The following is a 17,782-nucleotide window of genomic DNA, read 5'->3' as shown; positions in this document are numbered from 1 at the left end:
CCTCACCTCCCCCTAATGTACAGATCCCTCACCTCCCCCTAATGTACAGATCCCTCACCTCCCTCTAATGTACAGATCCCTCACCTCCCCATAATGTACAGATCCCTCACCTTCCCCTAATGTACAGATCCCTCACCTTCCCCTAATGTACAGATCCCTCATCTCCCCCTAATGTACAGATCCCTCACCTCCCCCTAATGTACAGATCCCTCACCTCCCTCTAATGTACAGATCCCTCACCTCCCTCTAATGTACAGATCCCTCACCTCCCCTAATGTACAGATCCCTCACCTCCCCTAATGTACAGATCCCTCACCTCCTCCTAATGTACAGATCCCTCACCTCCCTCTAATGTACAGATCCCTCACCTCCCCCTAATGTACAGATCCCTCACCTCCCCTAATATACAGATCCCTCACCTCCCCTAATGTACAGATCCCTCACCTCCCCATAATGTACAGATCCCTCACCTCCCCATAATGTACAGATCCCTCACCTCCCCTAATGTACAGATCCCTCACCTCCTCCTAATGTACAGATCCCTCACCTCCCCATAATGTACAGATCCCTCACCTTCCCCTAATGTACAGATCCCTCACCTCCCCCTAATGTACAGATCCCTCACCTTCCCCTAATGTACAGATCCCTCACCTTCCCCTAATGTACAGATCCCTCACCTCCCTCTAATGTACAGATCCCTCACCTCCCCCTAATGTACAGATCCCTCACCTTCCCCTAATGTACAGATCCCTCACCTTCCCCTAATGTACAGATCCCTCACCTCCCTCTAATGTACAGATCCCTCACCTCCCCCTAATGTACAGATCCCTCACCTCCTCCTAATATACAGATCCCTCACCTCCCTCTAATATACAGATCCCTCACCTCCCCTAATATACAGATCCCTCACCTCCCTCTAATATACAGATCCCTCACCTCCCCCTAATATACAGATCCCTCACCTCCTCCTAATATACAGATCCCTCACCTCCTCCTAATATACAGATCCCTCACCTCCCTCTAATATACAGATCCCTCACCTCCCTCTAATGTACAGATCCCTCACCTCCCCCTAATGTACAGATACCTTGGTTTTTTTCAATCTTTATTGAGTACTCCCCCCACCCCCCCCCCGGTGTGGAGAAAAAAAAGTCCATTATACATATAAAACGTATAGTAAGTATTGCACTATGGCCAATATCCCCAAGATCTTTCAAACAAGATAAGTTTCTTTTTTGACCTTCCTATTCTGAACCTTTGACCTTCCTATTCTGAACCTTTAACATTTTAACCCTACCCACTAGGGCTAACCAGGCCTCGACAGAGGGAGCATTCGGATCGAACCATTTACACATTATTAAGTGCTTAGCAAAAATATATAATTTTGGCAACAACATTTTTAAGACCCCTATCTCTGCGTTGTCACCCAGAATCACCAAGTTGAATTATTTATTTGGTTGCATTTTAAGTTTGTGTTCAGTTATTGAAAGAGCTTTATTGTCCGTTCAGTCATTACAAGTTATACAATAAATTACAGTCACACAAAGCATGACAGTACAGTACACAGCAAAGGTTCCCTAAGCTATACATCGCACATCATGCTACTCTAACACTCCGCTTAAGACTATGCACAGTGATATTTAATTTCTCCTTATTTTGTGTGAAATTATAAGCATGCCTAATCTGGTGGTACCAAAAAGAATTTTCTGGATCCATCCCAAAATCATCCATAAGTGTTTGAAAGGGGATTCATTCCCAGTGCAACACTATTTGTGAGACATAGTTTATGCCATATTGTTTCCAAAATAGACAATACCCCAAACTGTAGTGAATACCCCAAACTGAAATTAATTCCACAAACCCTCTTTATGTTTTGCCATACATTAATATATAAATTTAAATATGAAAAAGGTTTCAAACTACTGTGATGTGCTCATGCTTCTAAAATTTCTCCAATCCAAGAAACTGTCAGGCAGCCTCCCTACAGTGTCCCCTGGGCCCCTTGCATCTGCCCCCCATGTAAATATGTTTCTAATGTACTGTATTATACCATGTAATGTGTTCAGAAAGCGTTGTCACTTTAAGACTGTTTACCATGTGACTTGTCATGTGATTGTTATCCAGGAGATACCAGTGACCAGGTGATCCCAGGGGTGACCTATGGGCTCCCTGCTAGTCTCCCCATATAAGCCCTGGGTGGAGCTAGCTTTTCTCTTTCCTTACAAGTCTTTGCTGAGGTCAAGTCGAGTCCTAGAGTGTTCAGAATCATAGGAGGCCTCAAGTCCAGTCTGCAGCCACAAGCAGCTACAAGTAACCACAGTCTCAGTATTGTCAGTCATCAGTCAAGTCAGTCACAGTCATCATTTGTCAAGTCAACTTGGCCTGCATTAAATTGACCCTATCTACTACAAGTCCCAGCAAGCCATTAAGGTCTCTGAGTCACTGGTCACCTCCATGGGCCCCGGCTGAACTGTATAGACTTTACCACCTGTCTACCCTCAGTAAAGCTACCATTATCCGTAACTTGGCATCGGAGTCATTATTGCCCCTGCGCCTAGCCCAGGATCTAGCGGTATACCTTCGAGTGGTATCGAGGTTAAACCATGCCCTGGCGTCACGAATACAAGGGGTTAATTCCATCTGCCCCTAGGGTAACAACATCTGTCCTCATCACACCCCGTTACCACACTTATGTTTCAGAACTCTTACCTCCTCATATACAGAGCACTAACAACCCTTATGTTGCAGAGCTCCCAACTCCTCATATACAGAGCATTTATATTCTCCTTTTTTTGCAGAACTCTTACCTCCTTATATACAGAGCTCTTACAGTCTCCTATGTTTCAGGGTTGATGTTCCTGGAGGGATCCGCCAAATGGAAAAGGATTTAGGCAAACTAGAAGAATGGTCAGAACTCTGGCAACTGAAATTTTATGTGGATAAGTGCACGATAAGGCACCTGGGGCGTAAAAACCCTCAGGCAGAATATAGATTTTGACACAGCCCTGACCTCAGTATCTGAGGAAAGGGATTTAGGAGTAATTATTTCAGAAGACTTAAAGGTAGGAAGACAATGTAATAGAGCAGCAGGAAACACTAGCAGAATACTTGGATGTATAGGGAGAGGTATAAGCAGTAGAAAGAGAGAAGTGCTCATGCTGCTGTACAGAACACTGGTGAGACCTCACTTGGAGTATTGTGCGCAGTACTGGAGGCCGTATCTCCAGAAGGATATAGATACTCTAGAGAGAGTTCAGAGAAGATACTAAACTAGTACATGGATTGCAGGATAAAACGTACCAGGAAAGGTTAAAGGACCTTAACATGTATAGAAGAAAGAAGAGACAGAGGGGATATGATAGAGACTTTTAAATACATAAAGGGAATCAACACGGTAAAGGAGGAGAGCGTATTTAAAAGAAGAAAAACTACCACAAGAGGACATAGTTTTAAATTAGAGGGGAAAAGGTTTCTGCAGTAATATCAGGAAGTATTACTTTACTGAGAGAGTAGTGGATGCATGGAATAACCTTCCTGCAGAAGTGGTCGCTGCAAATACAGTGAAGGAGTTTAAACATGCATGGGATAAGCATAAGGCTATCCTTCATATAAGATAGGGCCAGGGACTATTCATAGTATTCAGATTATTGGGCAGACTAGATGGGCCATATGGTTCTTATCTGCCGACACATTCTATGTTTCTATGTTTCAGAGCTCTTAGCTCCTTATATACAGTGCACTTATATCCTCCTGTTTTGCAGAGCTCTTAGCTCCCTCTCATATAGACCGCTGCTGTACGCAGACCTCACATAGCCCATTCAATGTGAAGCTCCATAATTACATGATATTTCCTCTTTATTTGACAATGTTATCTGCACAAGCTAGAGAACCGTCCATTCTAAGGATCTGCTCAGACTGGATAACACAGATCATGTAGTAAATTTACAGCTGCGGACTATAAAAGAAGTAGCCCAGACCTGCCCCTATGACCTCCACTCTCACTGTACATGTACACAGTTGGCACGGCCAAGCTTTTGCTTATGTTAAAGAGCGAGAGAGCAAATCGTCTGTATGAGCTTTGGCAGTTGTGCTTTCCCCATACACAGCAGATTGACTGAAATCATCAGTATCCACTAACAAACATCTAATGCGTCTACCAGACCATGAGACATCTCTACCCCCCTATGGACCATCCTTGCATTGAGTTTTTCCACCACTCTGTAATGTGTGATGATGAATTCTGTAGGTATTGTCATATGAAGCATCCTAAATAGTTAGTGCAAAAGAACTTATCAGCAGAACGTTCACCTGTTGCCAACGTAAAGGATCACAGGACTTGTCTGTATGTGGTCGGGGTGGCAAGAACACTTCCAGTCTGATGGCATCACGGGCAGTCGGTTGGCAGGAGATCAGATTGTTTAATTCCTGGGCCTTAAAAGAAAGTGTTAAATTGTTATTGTCAATTTATAGGATATATTCACACCCAACAGATTTCTTCTTAGAAACCCTGTCCTCCTCACCAATACAACCCAATTCAGATGGATTTTTCAGAAAATCTGCAGCAAATCTGCCATGTGTAAATATGCCCTTAGGGTAGGATCATCGTATTTGACACTTTTTCTTTCAGTTATGAAATACACTGTGAATGTCCGTGCCAGCAAAATCTATGGCACTTTATATCTGCAGCGTATTTTCGTACATTAGCACAACATAAATTCGCGACCACTCCAAAGCTAAAACTGTTTGCTACTTTATACATACCCACAAAAGTCGCAAAAAAAAGTGCTTAGGCACATGTGTGACATTTTGTGCGCCCGGTGTAAGAAAAAAAAAAAAAGCTCTAATGCAATGATAAATCTTCCTTATGGTTTCCAATATGGCGCCATGATAGTCTATAGCCTTCCGAGCACCCGTTCTCCCTGCTGCATATTACTATGCATTAGATTTGTCTCGATAGCACCCATCTGTATTACAAGACCCAGCACCGTAGAATCCCGTTACCCTGGGTCTAAGGCTGGAGATGGGTGCCATAGAGACGAGTGGGAAGCTCAGTCTCATAGTGCAGTCCAGCAGCAGGGAGAATGGGTGCTCGGAAAGCTATTCCGGTGCTTAATTCAAAGTCAAAGTGAAAAATTACTATTATTTACAGTACTGCACTAAGTAGAGGTACACTTTAAGGCCCATAAAACCATAGGGTCCCCTACATAGAATTACGGTAGTTGTATATTTTAAATTAAGACATATTTATTTGGTTGGGACTGACCTGTCATCAAATCATATTTTCTAATCTAACTCAGATTATATTCCCTAACTACTCCTAACTGTCACGATTCGGCTGGCAGGAGGTGGATCCTCTGTGCCAGAGAGGGATTGGCGTGGACCGTGCTAGTGGACCGGTTCTAAGTTACTACTGGTTTTCACCAGAGCACGCCACAAATGCGGGATGGTCTAGGAGCGGCGGTAGTAACCAGTTCGTATCCACTAGCAACGGCTCAACCTCTCTGACTGCTGAAGATAGGCGCGGTACAAGGGAGTAGACAAGAGCAAGGTCGGACGTAGCAGAAGGTCGGGGCAGGCAGCAAGGATCGTAGTCAGGGGCAACGGCAGGAGGTCTGGAACACAGGCTAGGAACACACAAGGGAACGCTTTCACTGGCACGATGGCAACAAGATCCGGCGAGGGAGTGCAGGGGAAGTGAGGTATACATAGGGAGTGCACAGGTGAACACACTAATTAGACCAACTGCGCCAATCAGCGGCGCAGTGGCCCTTTAAATCGCAGAGACCCGGCGCGCGCGCGCCCTAGGGAGCGGGGCCGCGCGCGCCGGGACAGGACCGACGGAGAGCGAGTCAGGTACGGGAGCCGGGGTGCGCATCCCGGCTGGGGGCGGTATCGCAGCGCACCCGGTCAGTAGATCTGACCGGGGCGCTGCAGTAGCGAGGATGTTGCGAGCGCTCCGGGGAGGAGCGGGGACCCGGAGCGCTCGGCGTAACAGTACCCCCCCCCCTTGGGTCTCCCCCTCTTCTTGGAGCCTGAGAACCTGAGGACCAGACTTTTGTCTAGGATGTTGTCCTCAGGTTCCCAGGATCTCTCTTCAGGTCCACAGCCCTCCCAATCAACCAAAAAGAATTTTTTTCCTCTGACCGTCTTGGAGGCCAGTATCTCCTTCACTGAGAAGATGTCAGAAGAACCGGAAACAGGAGTGGGAGAAACAAGTTTAGGAGAGAAACGGTTGATGATGAGTGGTTTAAGGAGAGAGACATCAAAGGCATTGGGAATACGAAGAGAAGGAGGAAGAAGAAGTTTGTAAGAGACAGGATTAATTTGGCACAAGACTTTGAAAGGACCAAGATAGCGTGGTCCCAGTTTGTAAATGGGGACACGAAAGCGGACATATTTAGCGGAGAGCCATACCTTGTCTCCGGGAGCAAAAATGGGGGGAGCTCTTCTTTTCTTATCGGCAAACTTTTTCATGCGAGATGAAGCCTGTAAAAGAGAATTTTGGGTCTCTTTCCATATGGTGGAAAGATCACGAGTCACTTCATCTACAGCGGGCAAACCAGAGGACAAGGGAATAGGGAGGGGGGGGGAAGAGGGTGACGGCCGTACACCACGAAAAATGGGGATTTAGCAGAAGATTCAGAGACTCTAAAGTTGTACGAGAATTCGGCCCAAGGTAGAAGATCTGCCCAGTCATCCTGGCGGGAGGAAACAAAATGCCGTAAATAGTCACCCAGGACCTGGTTAATTCTTTCTACTTGCCCATTGGATTGAGGATGATAAGCAGAAGAGAAGTTTAATTTAATCTTGAGTTGTTTACAGAGAGCCCTCCAGAATTTTGACACGAATTGGACACCTCTATCCGAGACAATCTGCGTGGGCAAACCGTGAAGACGAAAAATGTGTACAAAAAATTGTTTTGCCAACTGAGGCGCTGAAGGAAGACCAGGAAGAGGAATAAAATGTGCCATCTTGGAAAATCGATCAACGACCACCCAAACAACAGTGTTGCCACGGGATGGGGGTAGGTCTGTAATAAAGTCCATACCAATCAGAGACCAAGGCTGTTCGGGGACAGGCAGAGGGTGAAGGAGACCAGCAGGCTTCTGGCGAGGAGTCTTATCCCGGGCACAGACAGTACAGGCCCGCACAAAATCAACAACATCTGTTTCCAGAGTCGGCCACCAATAGAAACGAGAGATGAGTTGCAAGGACTTTTTGATGCCCGCATGGCCTGCGAGGTGGGAGGAGTGACCCCATTTGAGAATCCCGAGACGCTGGCGTGGAGAAACAAAGGTCTTCCCTGGAGGAGTTTGCCTGATGGAGGCTGGAGAAGAGGAGATCAGACAGTCAGGAGGAATGATGTGTTGCGGAGAGACCTCTACTTCCGAGGCATCCGAGGAGCGAGAGAGAGCATCGGCCCTAATGTTCTTGTCGGCAGGGCGAAAATGAATTTCAAAGTTAAAACGGGCAAAGAACAACGACCACCTGGCCTGGCGAGGATTCAGCCGTTGGGCAGACTGGAGATAGGAGAGATTCTTGTGATCGGTGAAAATGATAACTGGAAATTTTGATTCCTCCAGCAGATGCCTCCATTCCTCAAGTGCCAATTTAATGGACAGTAGTTCTCGATCCCCGATGGAGTAGTTCCTCTCCGCCGGAGAGAAGGTCCTAGAAAAAAAACCACAAGTAACAGCATGCCCGGAAGAATTTTTTTGTAGAAGGACCGCTCCAGCTCCCACTGAGGAGGCATCAACCTCCAATAGGAAGGGTTTAGATGGGTCAGGTCTGGAGAGCACGGGAGCAGAAGAAAAGGCAGACTTGAGCCGTTTAAATGCGTCTTCCGCTTGAGGAGACCAGGACTTAGGATTGGCATTCTTCTTGGTTGAAGCCACGATAGGAGCCACAATAGTGGAAAAATGTGGAATAAATTGTCTGTAATAATTGGCGAACCCCAAAAAACGTTGGATAGCACGGAGTCCGGAGGGGCGTGGCCAATCTAAGACGGCAGAGAGTTTATCTGGGTCCATTTGTAGTCCCTGGCCAGAGACCAAGTATCCTAGGAAAGGAAGAGATTGACATTCAAACAGACATTTCTCCATTTTGGCATAAAGTTGATTGTCTCGAAGTCTCTGAAGAACCATGCGGACATGCTGGCGATGTTCTTCTAAGTTGGCAGAAAAAATCAGAATATCGTCCAGATACACAACAACACAGGAATATAAGAGATCACGAAAAATTTCATTAACAAAGTCTTGGAAGACGGCAGGGGCGTTGCACAGGCCAAAGGGCATGACCAGATACTCAAAGTGTCCATCTCTGGTGTTAAATGCAGTTTTCCATTCGTCCCCCTCCCTGATGCGGATGAGATTATATGCACCTCTTAAGTCCAGTTTGGTAAAGATGTGGGCACCTTGAAGGCGATCAAAGAGTTCAGAGATAAGAGGTAGGGGGTAGCGGTTCTTTACCGTGATTTTATTAAGTCCGCGGTAATCAATGCAAGGACGTAGGGAGCCATCTTTTTTGGACACAAAGAAAAATCCAGCTCCAGCAGGAGAGGAGGATTTGCAGATAAACCCCTTTTTTAACTTTTCCTGGATGTATTCAGACATAGCAAGAGTCTCTGGGGCGGACAGAGGGTAAATTCTGCCCCGGGGTGGAGTAGTGCCCGGGAGGAGGTCAATAGGACAGTCAAAAGGCCTGTGAGGGGGTAAAGTCTCAGCTTGCTTTTTGCAAAATACGTCAGCATAGTCCATATAAGTCTTAGGGAGACCGGTTACAGGAGGAACCACAGGGTCACGGCAGGGAGTACTGGGAACCGGTTTAAGACAGTCCTTGAAACAAGAAGTACCCCAGCTCTTGATCTCTCCTGTGGACCAATCAAGGGTTGGGGAATGGCGTTGAAGCCACGGTAGTCCAAGGAGAATTTCGGAAGTGCAATTGGAGAGGACCAAAAACTCAATTTTTTCGTGATGAGGTCCGATGCACATTAGGAGGGGTTCCGTGCGGTAACGCACGGCACAGTCCAATCTTTCATTGTTAACACAATTGATGTAGAGGGGTCTGGCGAGACTGGTCACAGGGATGTTGAACCTGTTGATGAGAGAGGCCAAAATAAAATTTCCTGCAGATCCGGAATCCAAGAAGGCCTTAGTAGAGAAGGAGAAGGTAGAGGCAGATATCCGCACAGGCACAGTAAGGCGTGGAGAAGCAGAGTTGACATCAAGAACTGTGTCACCTTTGTGCGGAGTCAGCGTACGTCTTTCCAGGCGGGGAGGACGGATAGGACAATCCTTCAGGAAGTGTTCGGTACCGGCACAGTACAGGCAAAGATTCTCCATGCGGCGTCGTGTCCTCTCTTGAGGTGTCAAGCGAGACCGGTCAACTTGCATAGCCTCCACGGCGGGAGGCACAGGAACGGATTGCAGAGGACCAGAAGAGAGAGGAGCCGGGGAGAAAAAACGCCTCGTGCGAACAAAGTCCATATCCTGGCGGAGCTCCTGACGCCTTTCGGAAAAACGCATGTCAATGCGAGTGGCAAGATGAATGAGTTCATGTAGGTTAGCAGGAATTTCTCGTGCGGCCAGAACATCTTTAATGTTGCTGGATAGGCCTTTTTTAAAGGTCGCGCAGAGGGCCTCATTATTCCAGGATAATTCGGAAGCAAGAGTACGGAATTGGATGGCGTACTCGCCAACGGAAGAATTACCCTGGACCAGGTTCAGCAGGGCAGTCTCAGCAGAAGAGGCTCGGGCAGGTTCCTCAAAGACACTTCGAATTTCCGAGAAGAAGGAGTGTACAGAGGCAGTGACGGGGTCATTGCGGTCCCAGAGCGGTGTGGCCCATGACAGAGCTTTCCCAGACAGAAGGCTGACTACGAAAGCCACCTTAGACCTTTCAGTAGGAAACTGGTCCGACATCATCTCCAAGTGCAGGGAACATTGTGAAAGAAAGCCACGGCAAAACTTAGAGTCCCCATCAAATTTATCCGGCAAGGAAAGTCGTAGGTCGGAAGCGGCCACTCGCTGCGGAGGAGGTGCAGGAGCTGGCGGAGGAGATGACTGTTGAAGCTGTGGTAGTAGCTGCTGTAGCATCACGGTCAGTTGAGACAGCTGGTGGCCTTGTTGCGCTATCTGTTGCGACTGCTGGGCGACCACCGTGGTGAGGTCGGCGACAACTGGCAGTGGAACTTCAGCGGGATCCATGGCCGGATCTACTGTCACGATTCGGCTGGCAGGAGGTGGATCCTCTGTGCCAGAGAGGGATTGGCATGGACCGTGCTAGTGGACCGGTTCTAAGTTACTACTGGTTTTCACCAGAGCCCGCCGCAAAGCGAGATGGTCTTGCAGCGGCGGTAGTAACCAGGTCGTATCCACTAGCAACGGCTCAACCTCTCTGACTGCTGAAGATAGGCGCGGTACAAGGGAGTAGACAAGAGCAAGGTCGGACGTAGCAGAAGGTCGGGGCAGGCAGCAAGGATCGTAGTCAGGGGCAACGGCAGGAGGTCTGGAACACAGGCTAGGAACACACAAGGGAACGCTTTCACTGGCACGATGGCAACAAGATCCGGCGAGGGAGTGCAGGGGAACTGAGGTATACATAGGGAGTGCACAGGTGAACACACTAATTAGACCAACTGCGCCAATCAGCGGCGCAGTGGCCCTTTAAATCGCAGAGACCCGGCGCGCGCGCGCCCTAGGGAGCGGGGCCGCGCGCGCCGGGACAGGACCGACGGAGAGCGAGTCAGGTACGGGAGCCGGGGTGCGCATCGCGAGCGGGCGCCACCCGCATCGCGAATCGCATCCCGGCTGGGGGCGGTATCGCAGCGCACCCGGTCAGTAGATCTGACCGGGGCGCTGCAGTAGCGAGGATGTTGCGAGCGCTCCGGGGAGGAGCGGGGACCCGGAGCGCTCGGCGTAACACTAACACCCCTCCTGCCCTTACATTTTTTTTCTGAGTTTTAAAAAGCTGTGTAGTATATCTTTCCCCTTGCTCACATTGTCTGAGCTCCCGGCAGGAGAAAGTGGGCATTCCCCAGCAGGCACTACGTCACTGAAGCCAATGAGAGCTGTGCCTCACCATGCTCCACACGCACTTCCTGAGTTTGGTCTCCTGCCAGGACGGGAGAAGACCAAACTAACTGTTTGACTTGTGCAGGGAACAGAGCCACCTAGTGGCCGTTTTTTTCAATCACATTAAAAACATTTAAAGGTTAAGAATTTTAACAGCAACTAAATAGCAAAGTGTCTTACAATGATATTAAAACTCAATCAGGTCACAAAAAATAAATAAATGTGGGAGGGGGGCACTTTGGAGGGCACTCTCAAACAGTCTCACAAAAAGTCGCCACTTTGACTTTTCAGCAGAAAAGTCACAGAGGAGAAGATGAAACATATAAAGTGGTGTTCTGAAGTCATTTATAGTTTTTTTTGCTTATGTGTCCCAAATTTATCAACCCCTAACCTAAATAGTATGTTAAATGTTTTGCACATAAGCAAAACCAAATAAAAAAAAAATAAAAAAATGACTTCGAAACTCACTTTCCAAAGACAACAATGATAAATCTCCCCCCCCCCCCCCATATGGATAGGGGGTTTCTGTAGATTTACCAGCACTCTTCTTTTTATTGATCCAGCTTGGTGAGCAGAAGACATATCATAAGTCACCCCTCCCCCTCATGCTTCTGGCCCTGTGGGCCCAGTTTCAGATCTAGCACTGGGTTACACTCAGCCCCTGGCACATTCTTGACCCCGTCTCGGTGAGAGGTATTTCTGGCGCATGTGACATGGGATGGATGAGGATGAAAGCAGGGAGGCTGGATTTCTAATTTTGGGTGTCTAAAAATAACTACAGTGGGGATCTCGAGAGGAAATGTAGAAGACATTCCAGATGTTGTAGGAGATACGGTTCAAACAATATCACCCTGTGCTGGAGGAGGCCACAGGCCTTAACCATTAGCTGGCGGCACACTTCATGACTGGAAGTAATAAAGTTTTTATTGAAGAAAGTCCATTCCAGACATGCTCCCCTTACTTTGTCAAACAGACTACTGTTATAGAGATGTAGACGAGGGAATGGAATGTAATAGACCACAGTCTAGTGCTGCTGCAGAACCTCTTTGTATCACAATCTACCATTGTGAAATAAAATAATCTTAGAAATTTACTAGTGAACGCAAACGCCCTCCAGCTCAAAATGTAATTTCAGTACAGTGACCCCTCGACCTACGATGGCCCTGACATACGATAATTTCAACATGCGATGGCCTCTCAGAGGCCGTTGCATGTTGGAGGCAGCATCAACATACGATGCTTTTGTATGTCGGGGCCATCGCATAAACGGCTATCCGGCAGCGCAGACTGCTTCAGCTGCCACCGGATACCCGTTTACGGTGCCCCGTGTGGTCCGGTGATGATCACTTACCTGTCCTCGGGGCTCCGGCGCATCCTCTTCGGGATCCCCTGCATCGTCTGTGCTCTCCATTGGCGTCATCACGTCGCTGCGCACGCCGTCCTGTCATCCAATAGGAGCGGCGTGCATAGTGACGTCATGGCGGCGACGGAGAGCGAGGATGTCGGGGAAGCAGAGGCCTTGCTGGAGCTTTGGGGACACCTTGGGGACGCGGTGACAGCGATGGAGGGCGACATCCCGGGCAGCAGTGACGGTCCGGAGCGGCGGGGACACGTGAGTACAACTTTCTCTAACAGTGGTCTTCAACCTGCGGACCTCCAGATGTTGCAAAGCTACAACTCCCAGCATGCCCGGACAGCCGTTGGCTGTCCGGGCATGCTGGGTGTTGTAGTTTTGCAACATCTGGAGGTCCGCAGGTTGTAGACCACTGTCCTATACTTTACATTGCATGGATGCCTCAACATGCGATGGTTTCAACAAACAATGGTCCGTTTGGAACGGATTACCATCGTATGTTGAGAGACCACTGTATATGTTTCAGGTTAGCACTGCGAGAGTCCTATTTTACTTGAGAAATTCATAAAAGTCTGTCAGGGCATGATTGGAGTTGTAGTTTAGTAGCAGCTGAAAAGCCCCAATTTTTGGAATAGTGTCAAAATGGTTCTTATACAATCAGCTAAGTTTAATCCATATGCAGCCCCAAGGAATCTTGCCACCCCTTTTAGATTTAAATCTACCCTTGTGCAGCCATAATGCACATTAGTGATGAGCAGCTGGGGCCATATTCGAATTTGTAATATTTCACGAAAATATGGATGAATATTCGTCCTTAGTTCGCGAAATTCGCATATTCGTTCATTCACTTTTTCTGTCCATGCAAAAATTCGTAATGAAATTTGCATAGTGCGCGTGCGTGAGTAAATCTTTCACCTAAAAGAAGGGAGAGATCAGTGTCCTCTGGAAGGGCCGATATTCAGGAATATTTGCATATTCGCGTATACTAAATATTCACGCTCCACACAGACTCATATACCAATAATATTGGAGCCTTCTTTGGACCACAAGCTGGAAGCAGGGAGGGATGATCACTTTTTTTTGTACATGGTACACATTGTTGTGATGTGTACTGTGAAGAAGAAAAAACAAAAACGAATATTCATCATTACGAATGTATATCGCTATATTCAAAATATTCGCAAAATCGCAAACTGCCGATATTTGCGGAAAAAATAGACATTTCGAATATTTGCGCTCAACACTAATGTGCATGCAAAAATGTACTTGTATTATGATTACATAAATCCAGCCTTAGGCCGGGTTCCCCTGACAGAATATCTGCATTGAATTCTGCATGGATTTATAGCCAACACACTTTAATGGGATTCCACTGTCCCATTTACACAGCAAAATTTCTGCTGCAGAAATATCATACAAGTGAATTGGCTATAAATGCATGCAGAATTTTCATGCAGAATTCAGTGTAGAAATTCTGCCGTGTGAACCTGGCCTTAGGGTTGTGGTGTCCCAGCACCAAAGGCTGTCCTGTGGGCTGCGAATCTCCTCAGGCAGACCTGTGGCACAGGTGTTGGGCCCGCTAAGAGACTGGTTGTCATAATTAATATGTTTGAGCACTTTATCAAATGTTTATTATATTTCTTATATGCATTGTATTATGTTATTTATGTGTGTTGTACCTTTAAGAGCAAAGGAGCACTGTAAGCCCATGTGACCCTACCTGCCCAATGGGAACCCCTCAATTGTGAGCTATATAGAGTAGTGTGGGGATGAGTTGCCCAAGGTAGGGGAGAGTTGAGTAAAGTGTGGTAAAGGAGTGAGTGGTGTGTGGAGAAGCTCTGAGGGAAGTCCAGAACAAATCTCTTCCAGAATCCTATCCAGCCATTCTGCAAGGGATCTCCCCGGACAGAGGAAATTCAAGCCCTGGCAGAGAAAGTTACAGGACCTTGTCAGAACACTAGCGACCTAAAAATCTTCAGTCTCATATCAAGTCAGTATTAATCAATTGGGTGAAAAGAACCATAAGTCCCAGCAAGGCAAGAGGATTCCCAAGGGGTTACACTGCATCCTCTCCACTCTGCATTATACTGTTTGTGTGTAATAATGTCTGCACCCTGCTCAGTAAAGACAGTTATCCATAACCTGACTTCGGTGTGTTTCTTTACTCCTCGTGTCTGGCCCAGGAGAAGCTGTCTCCAACCTTGGACCGTGTATAGGCTAACCGTCCCCTGGCGTCACAAAGGGATGAGGTATTCCTAGCACCCCCATGTCACCACAGGGTCGCTGCGGCATCCACAGTTATGTTAATGGCCAACGGCAGTACAATTTTGCTGGTAACAGTTTTCCTAGCTAAGTCATACAGCCATTGGCCACTTTACGTGGGTGTGGTTTTGTCCGCACCCACTATTTGCAAAATGGAGCAACACCATAAGTGTTAGGCTAGGTTCACTAGCATAATACTGATAGATTTTTGTGTCGCAAGTGTGGGTCTGGTGCACCGAACTGACAGTTGCCTGTTTGGGTCACCAGATGGGGACTTGCCATTCAGCAATGAGCATTAAAACTAGTCTTAGGTTGTGCCCCCATGGTGCGGCTGCCGCAGGCGGACAGGACAATGTCTGAATGTGGGAGCATCATTTTGCCAGTAATACAGAGCTTACAGTCTGACCTTGCTGTAGGTAAGAATATCTGCCTGTGCCGTACACTTCCAACTGCATCCATAATAAAACATAATTTGGTACATCCAGAATTTTGCTCAGAGGTGAGAAAGTCATTTCCAGTGACTACACTTAAAAAAGCACATTTATAGATCTCTGCTGAAACGTAATTGCTGTGCATTTAACTAAAAGCACTGAGACCTCTCGGGAAGGCACAAGCGCTGGATTTAATACAAGATGAAAAGCTACCACATTCTCTGCCGCCAGCTTGCTGTTCTGTGTTTATGACCTGTCCTTTTCTTTCTCCACCTGACTAAAGAGTAATGTCTATAGACATGGACATTGAATGTCCAGAATCACTGTGGGGCCCATGTAGAGGAGGACTCCCCAGCCCAGATTCCCCTATCCCCCTTCCTATGGGTGATGTATACCCGTGCAATATTATTAAACTCTACTGAGGAATCAGCTTGAAAGTCAGATCACCCATAGTTCCTCACAAGGGGGGGGGGGGGGGGGAGGCACTTTGGCTATCAAGTTGGATGCCCTTCGGTCCGAGATGGGCTGTATGATGGAATGTCTTGGGTGCCCAGGAAAGATATGAACCCTTTGGACATCTTATGTCACATATCTATTATTGAATCTCACCCTCATGTGCTGAAAACGAATTCTCATCAGACGTATACGGTTGTGAGCTTCTGCGGCTTTTAGCTGCCCAACCACCTTATTCTGCATTTCTTGTTGTGGGTCCAGGACCCGCTGTTTGGATGCTGAGATGGACTTGAGAGCATGCTCCTTCAGTCGGGTCTGAGTCACGGCCAGGGACGCTGCTATTGATTTGCTGGGTTGTTCATAAGCCATGTGTCTTGCCCTCTGTATTGGATCCATCTTCTTGATTTCTCCAGGACCAATAGCCTTCTTGCCTAGAACACCAGGCTTGTTATTTCCTGAAGCCATCATGAGGTATAAGGTCTTCTATCAATATCATATACCTGCAAATGAACACAATATAGTGTCTGTCAAGGTAAGGACTGAATACCAGTGGTGGTCAATCTACGATAGACTTTGGGAGCCAGTTAGCCCCCCTCCAGAAGAGACAATGGGGGACATTTATCAAGACATTTACACAGGTTTTCTGTTTAGATATGTCACTGAAATGTGGCAATTGCGACAAATTGTTCGACTTTTTGATGTACGCCGGTCTGCACGAATTCTATCCGAACAGATATTATACACAGGTTCTTTTTTTTTACTTTGCAGTGGTCAGTGATTTACGGCATGCGACTTTTCTAAAAAGTCACAGATTTGTCGCACAGCCTTTAAAGGGGGTATTCCGGCTTTATACATCTTATCCCCCCCATCCAAATGTCTAAATCTATCTAAAAGTAACAGTATCAGATGGGAAAGTGCACGCACAAATTTCTCACTGTATGGGGTCAGGACTTTGTAGAGCTAAAAAGTAAGAAAAGCCTCTGCTGGTGGAAACAATAAAATTTAGGGGCTTTAACTTTGAGATTTCGATGTTTTAAATAAGAAAATTGATCTGAATGAGAAATAAAATACATTACATTTGAGAACAAATTAGAAGGCTCTTCTGGGAGGTCCTTAAATAGGCCCGCAATCCTGAATCACTAAATACCGCAAGGATTATTTTCTTATTGGAACAACATAGATTTGACAGAATTTTCTTTAAGGGTTTTGCTATTTGCAAGTATAAACTTCAATATATTCCCTCTCTCCCTGTGCCCCCCGAGTACTGAGGCTTCGCTGGAAACTGCTCGGAATGCTGCAGTCAATCCATTACACGTGCGAGGCATGGAAGGAACGGATCTTCTAGCATTCACATAGTGGATCATTAAAAGAACAAAGTGCACATGTCTGAAAGGAGCCTGGGAGGCAAGAAGGTGGTGTTACAGCTGAGATCAAACCAGAGAAGCAAAACGATTTCTATAGATCGGGGTCAAACACTGTGTTCTGCACTTTCCAAAAAGTGTAATGCAATGCAGCTCCATTTCTATTTACTGGGCACTACCCTTATACTTACACTATGTGCAACTGTCTGCAGTGTTGGACCTTGACTATTTACAGCATTTTAGCCTGGAAAAACTTTTGGCGCTTTGACAAAAACACTCCCAAAAACTCCATAGTCGCAACATTGTGTTTTTATGGGCCAAAAACACAGTAGCGAGATGTTAGCTTGGAGTCAGTAGGGAAATATATAATGCCATATAGACGTTTTGTTTGGTATTTACACCCCTTCATTGTGTATTTAGGTTCTGGGGCATTGAAGGGGTACTCCGCTGCCACAGCATTCAGAACATTTTATTCCAAATGCTTGGAGCGGGTGGCGGGGGTCGTGACGTCACAGCCACACCCCCTCATGATGTCACGTCATGCCCCCCTCAATGTAAGAGTATGGGAGGGGGCATGACGGCAGTCACGCCCCCCCCCATAGACTTGCATTGAGGGGGCGTGGTATGACATCATAAGGGGGGTGGCTGTAAAGTCACGACCCCCGCCACCTGCTCCAAGTGTTTGGAACAAAATATTCCAATATATTCGATCAGACATCCCAGCGGCGGAACCCCCGCGATCAGACATCTTATCTCCTATACTTTGGATAGGGGATAAGATGTCTAGGGGCGGAGTACCCCGTTAAAGCTGCAAATGGATCTCTGGGGCTACACAGCAATTGTGGTTGT

General features: G+C 47.0%; 1 protein-coding gene across 5 annotated transcripts in view; it reads right to left on the bottom strand.

The window, feature by feature from the left end:
• Positions 1-17,782, bottom strand: part of LKAAEAR1 (LKAAEAR motif containing 1) — a 42,481-nt gene that overhangs the window by 10,540 nt on the left and 14,159 nt on the right. For all 5 annotated transcript variants that reach the window (XM_056549386.1, XM_056549384.1, XM_056549385.1 and 2 more), the window contains exons 2-3: positions 15,729-16,072; positions 4,309-4,431 (exon numbers count right to left, since the gene is read on the bottom strand). In XM_056549386.1, the coding sequence (XP_056405361.1) occupies positions 4,309-4,431; positions 15,729-16,040 (435 nt within the window). In that variant the 5' untranslated portion in view covers positions 16,041-16,072. The remainder of the gene's footprint in view (positions 1-4,308; positions 4,432-15,728; positions 16,073-17,782) is intronic.

This window comes from Hyla sarda, chromosome 12 (assembly GCF_029499605.1).
Source record: "Hyla sarda isolate aHylSar1 chromosome 12, aHylSar1.hap1, whole genome shotgun sequence".
Lineage (NCBI taxonomy): Eukaryota > Metazoa > Chordata > Amphibia > Anura > Hylidae > Hyla > Hyla sarda.
The sequence above is the reverse complement of the archived record's forward strand: the minus strand, read 5'-3'. Positions and strand labels throughout refer to the sequence as shown.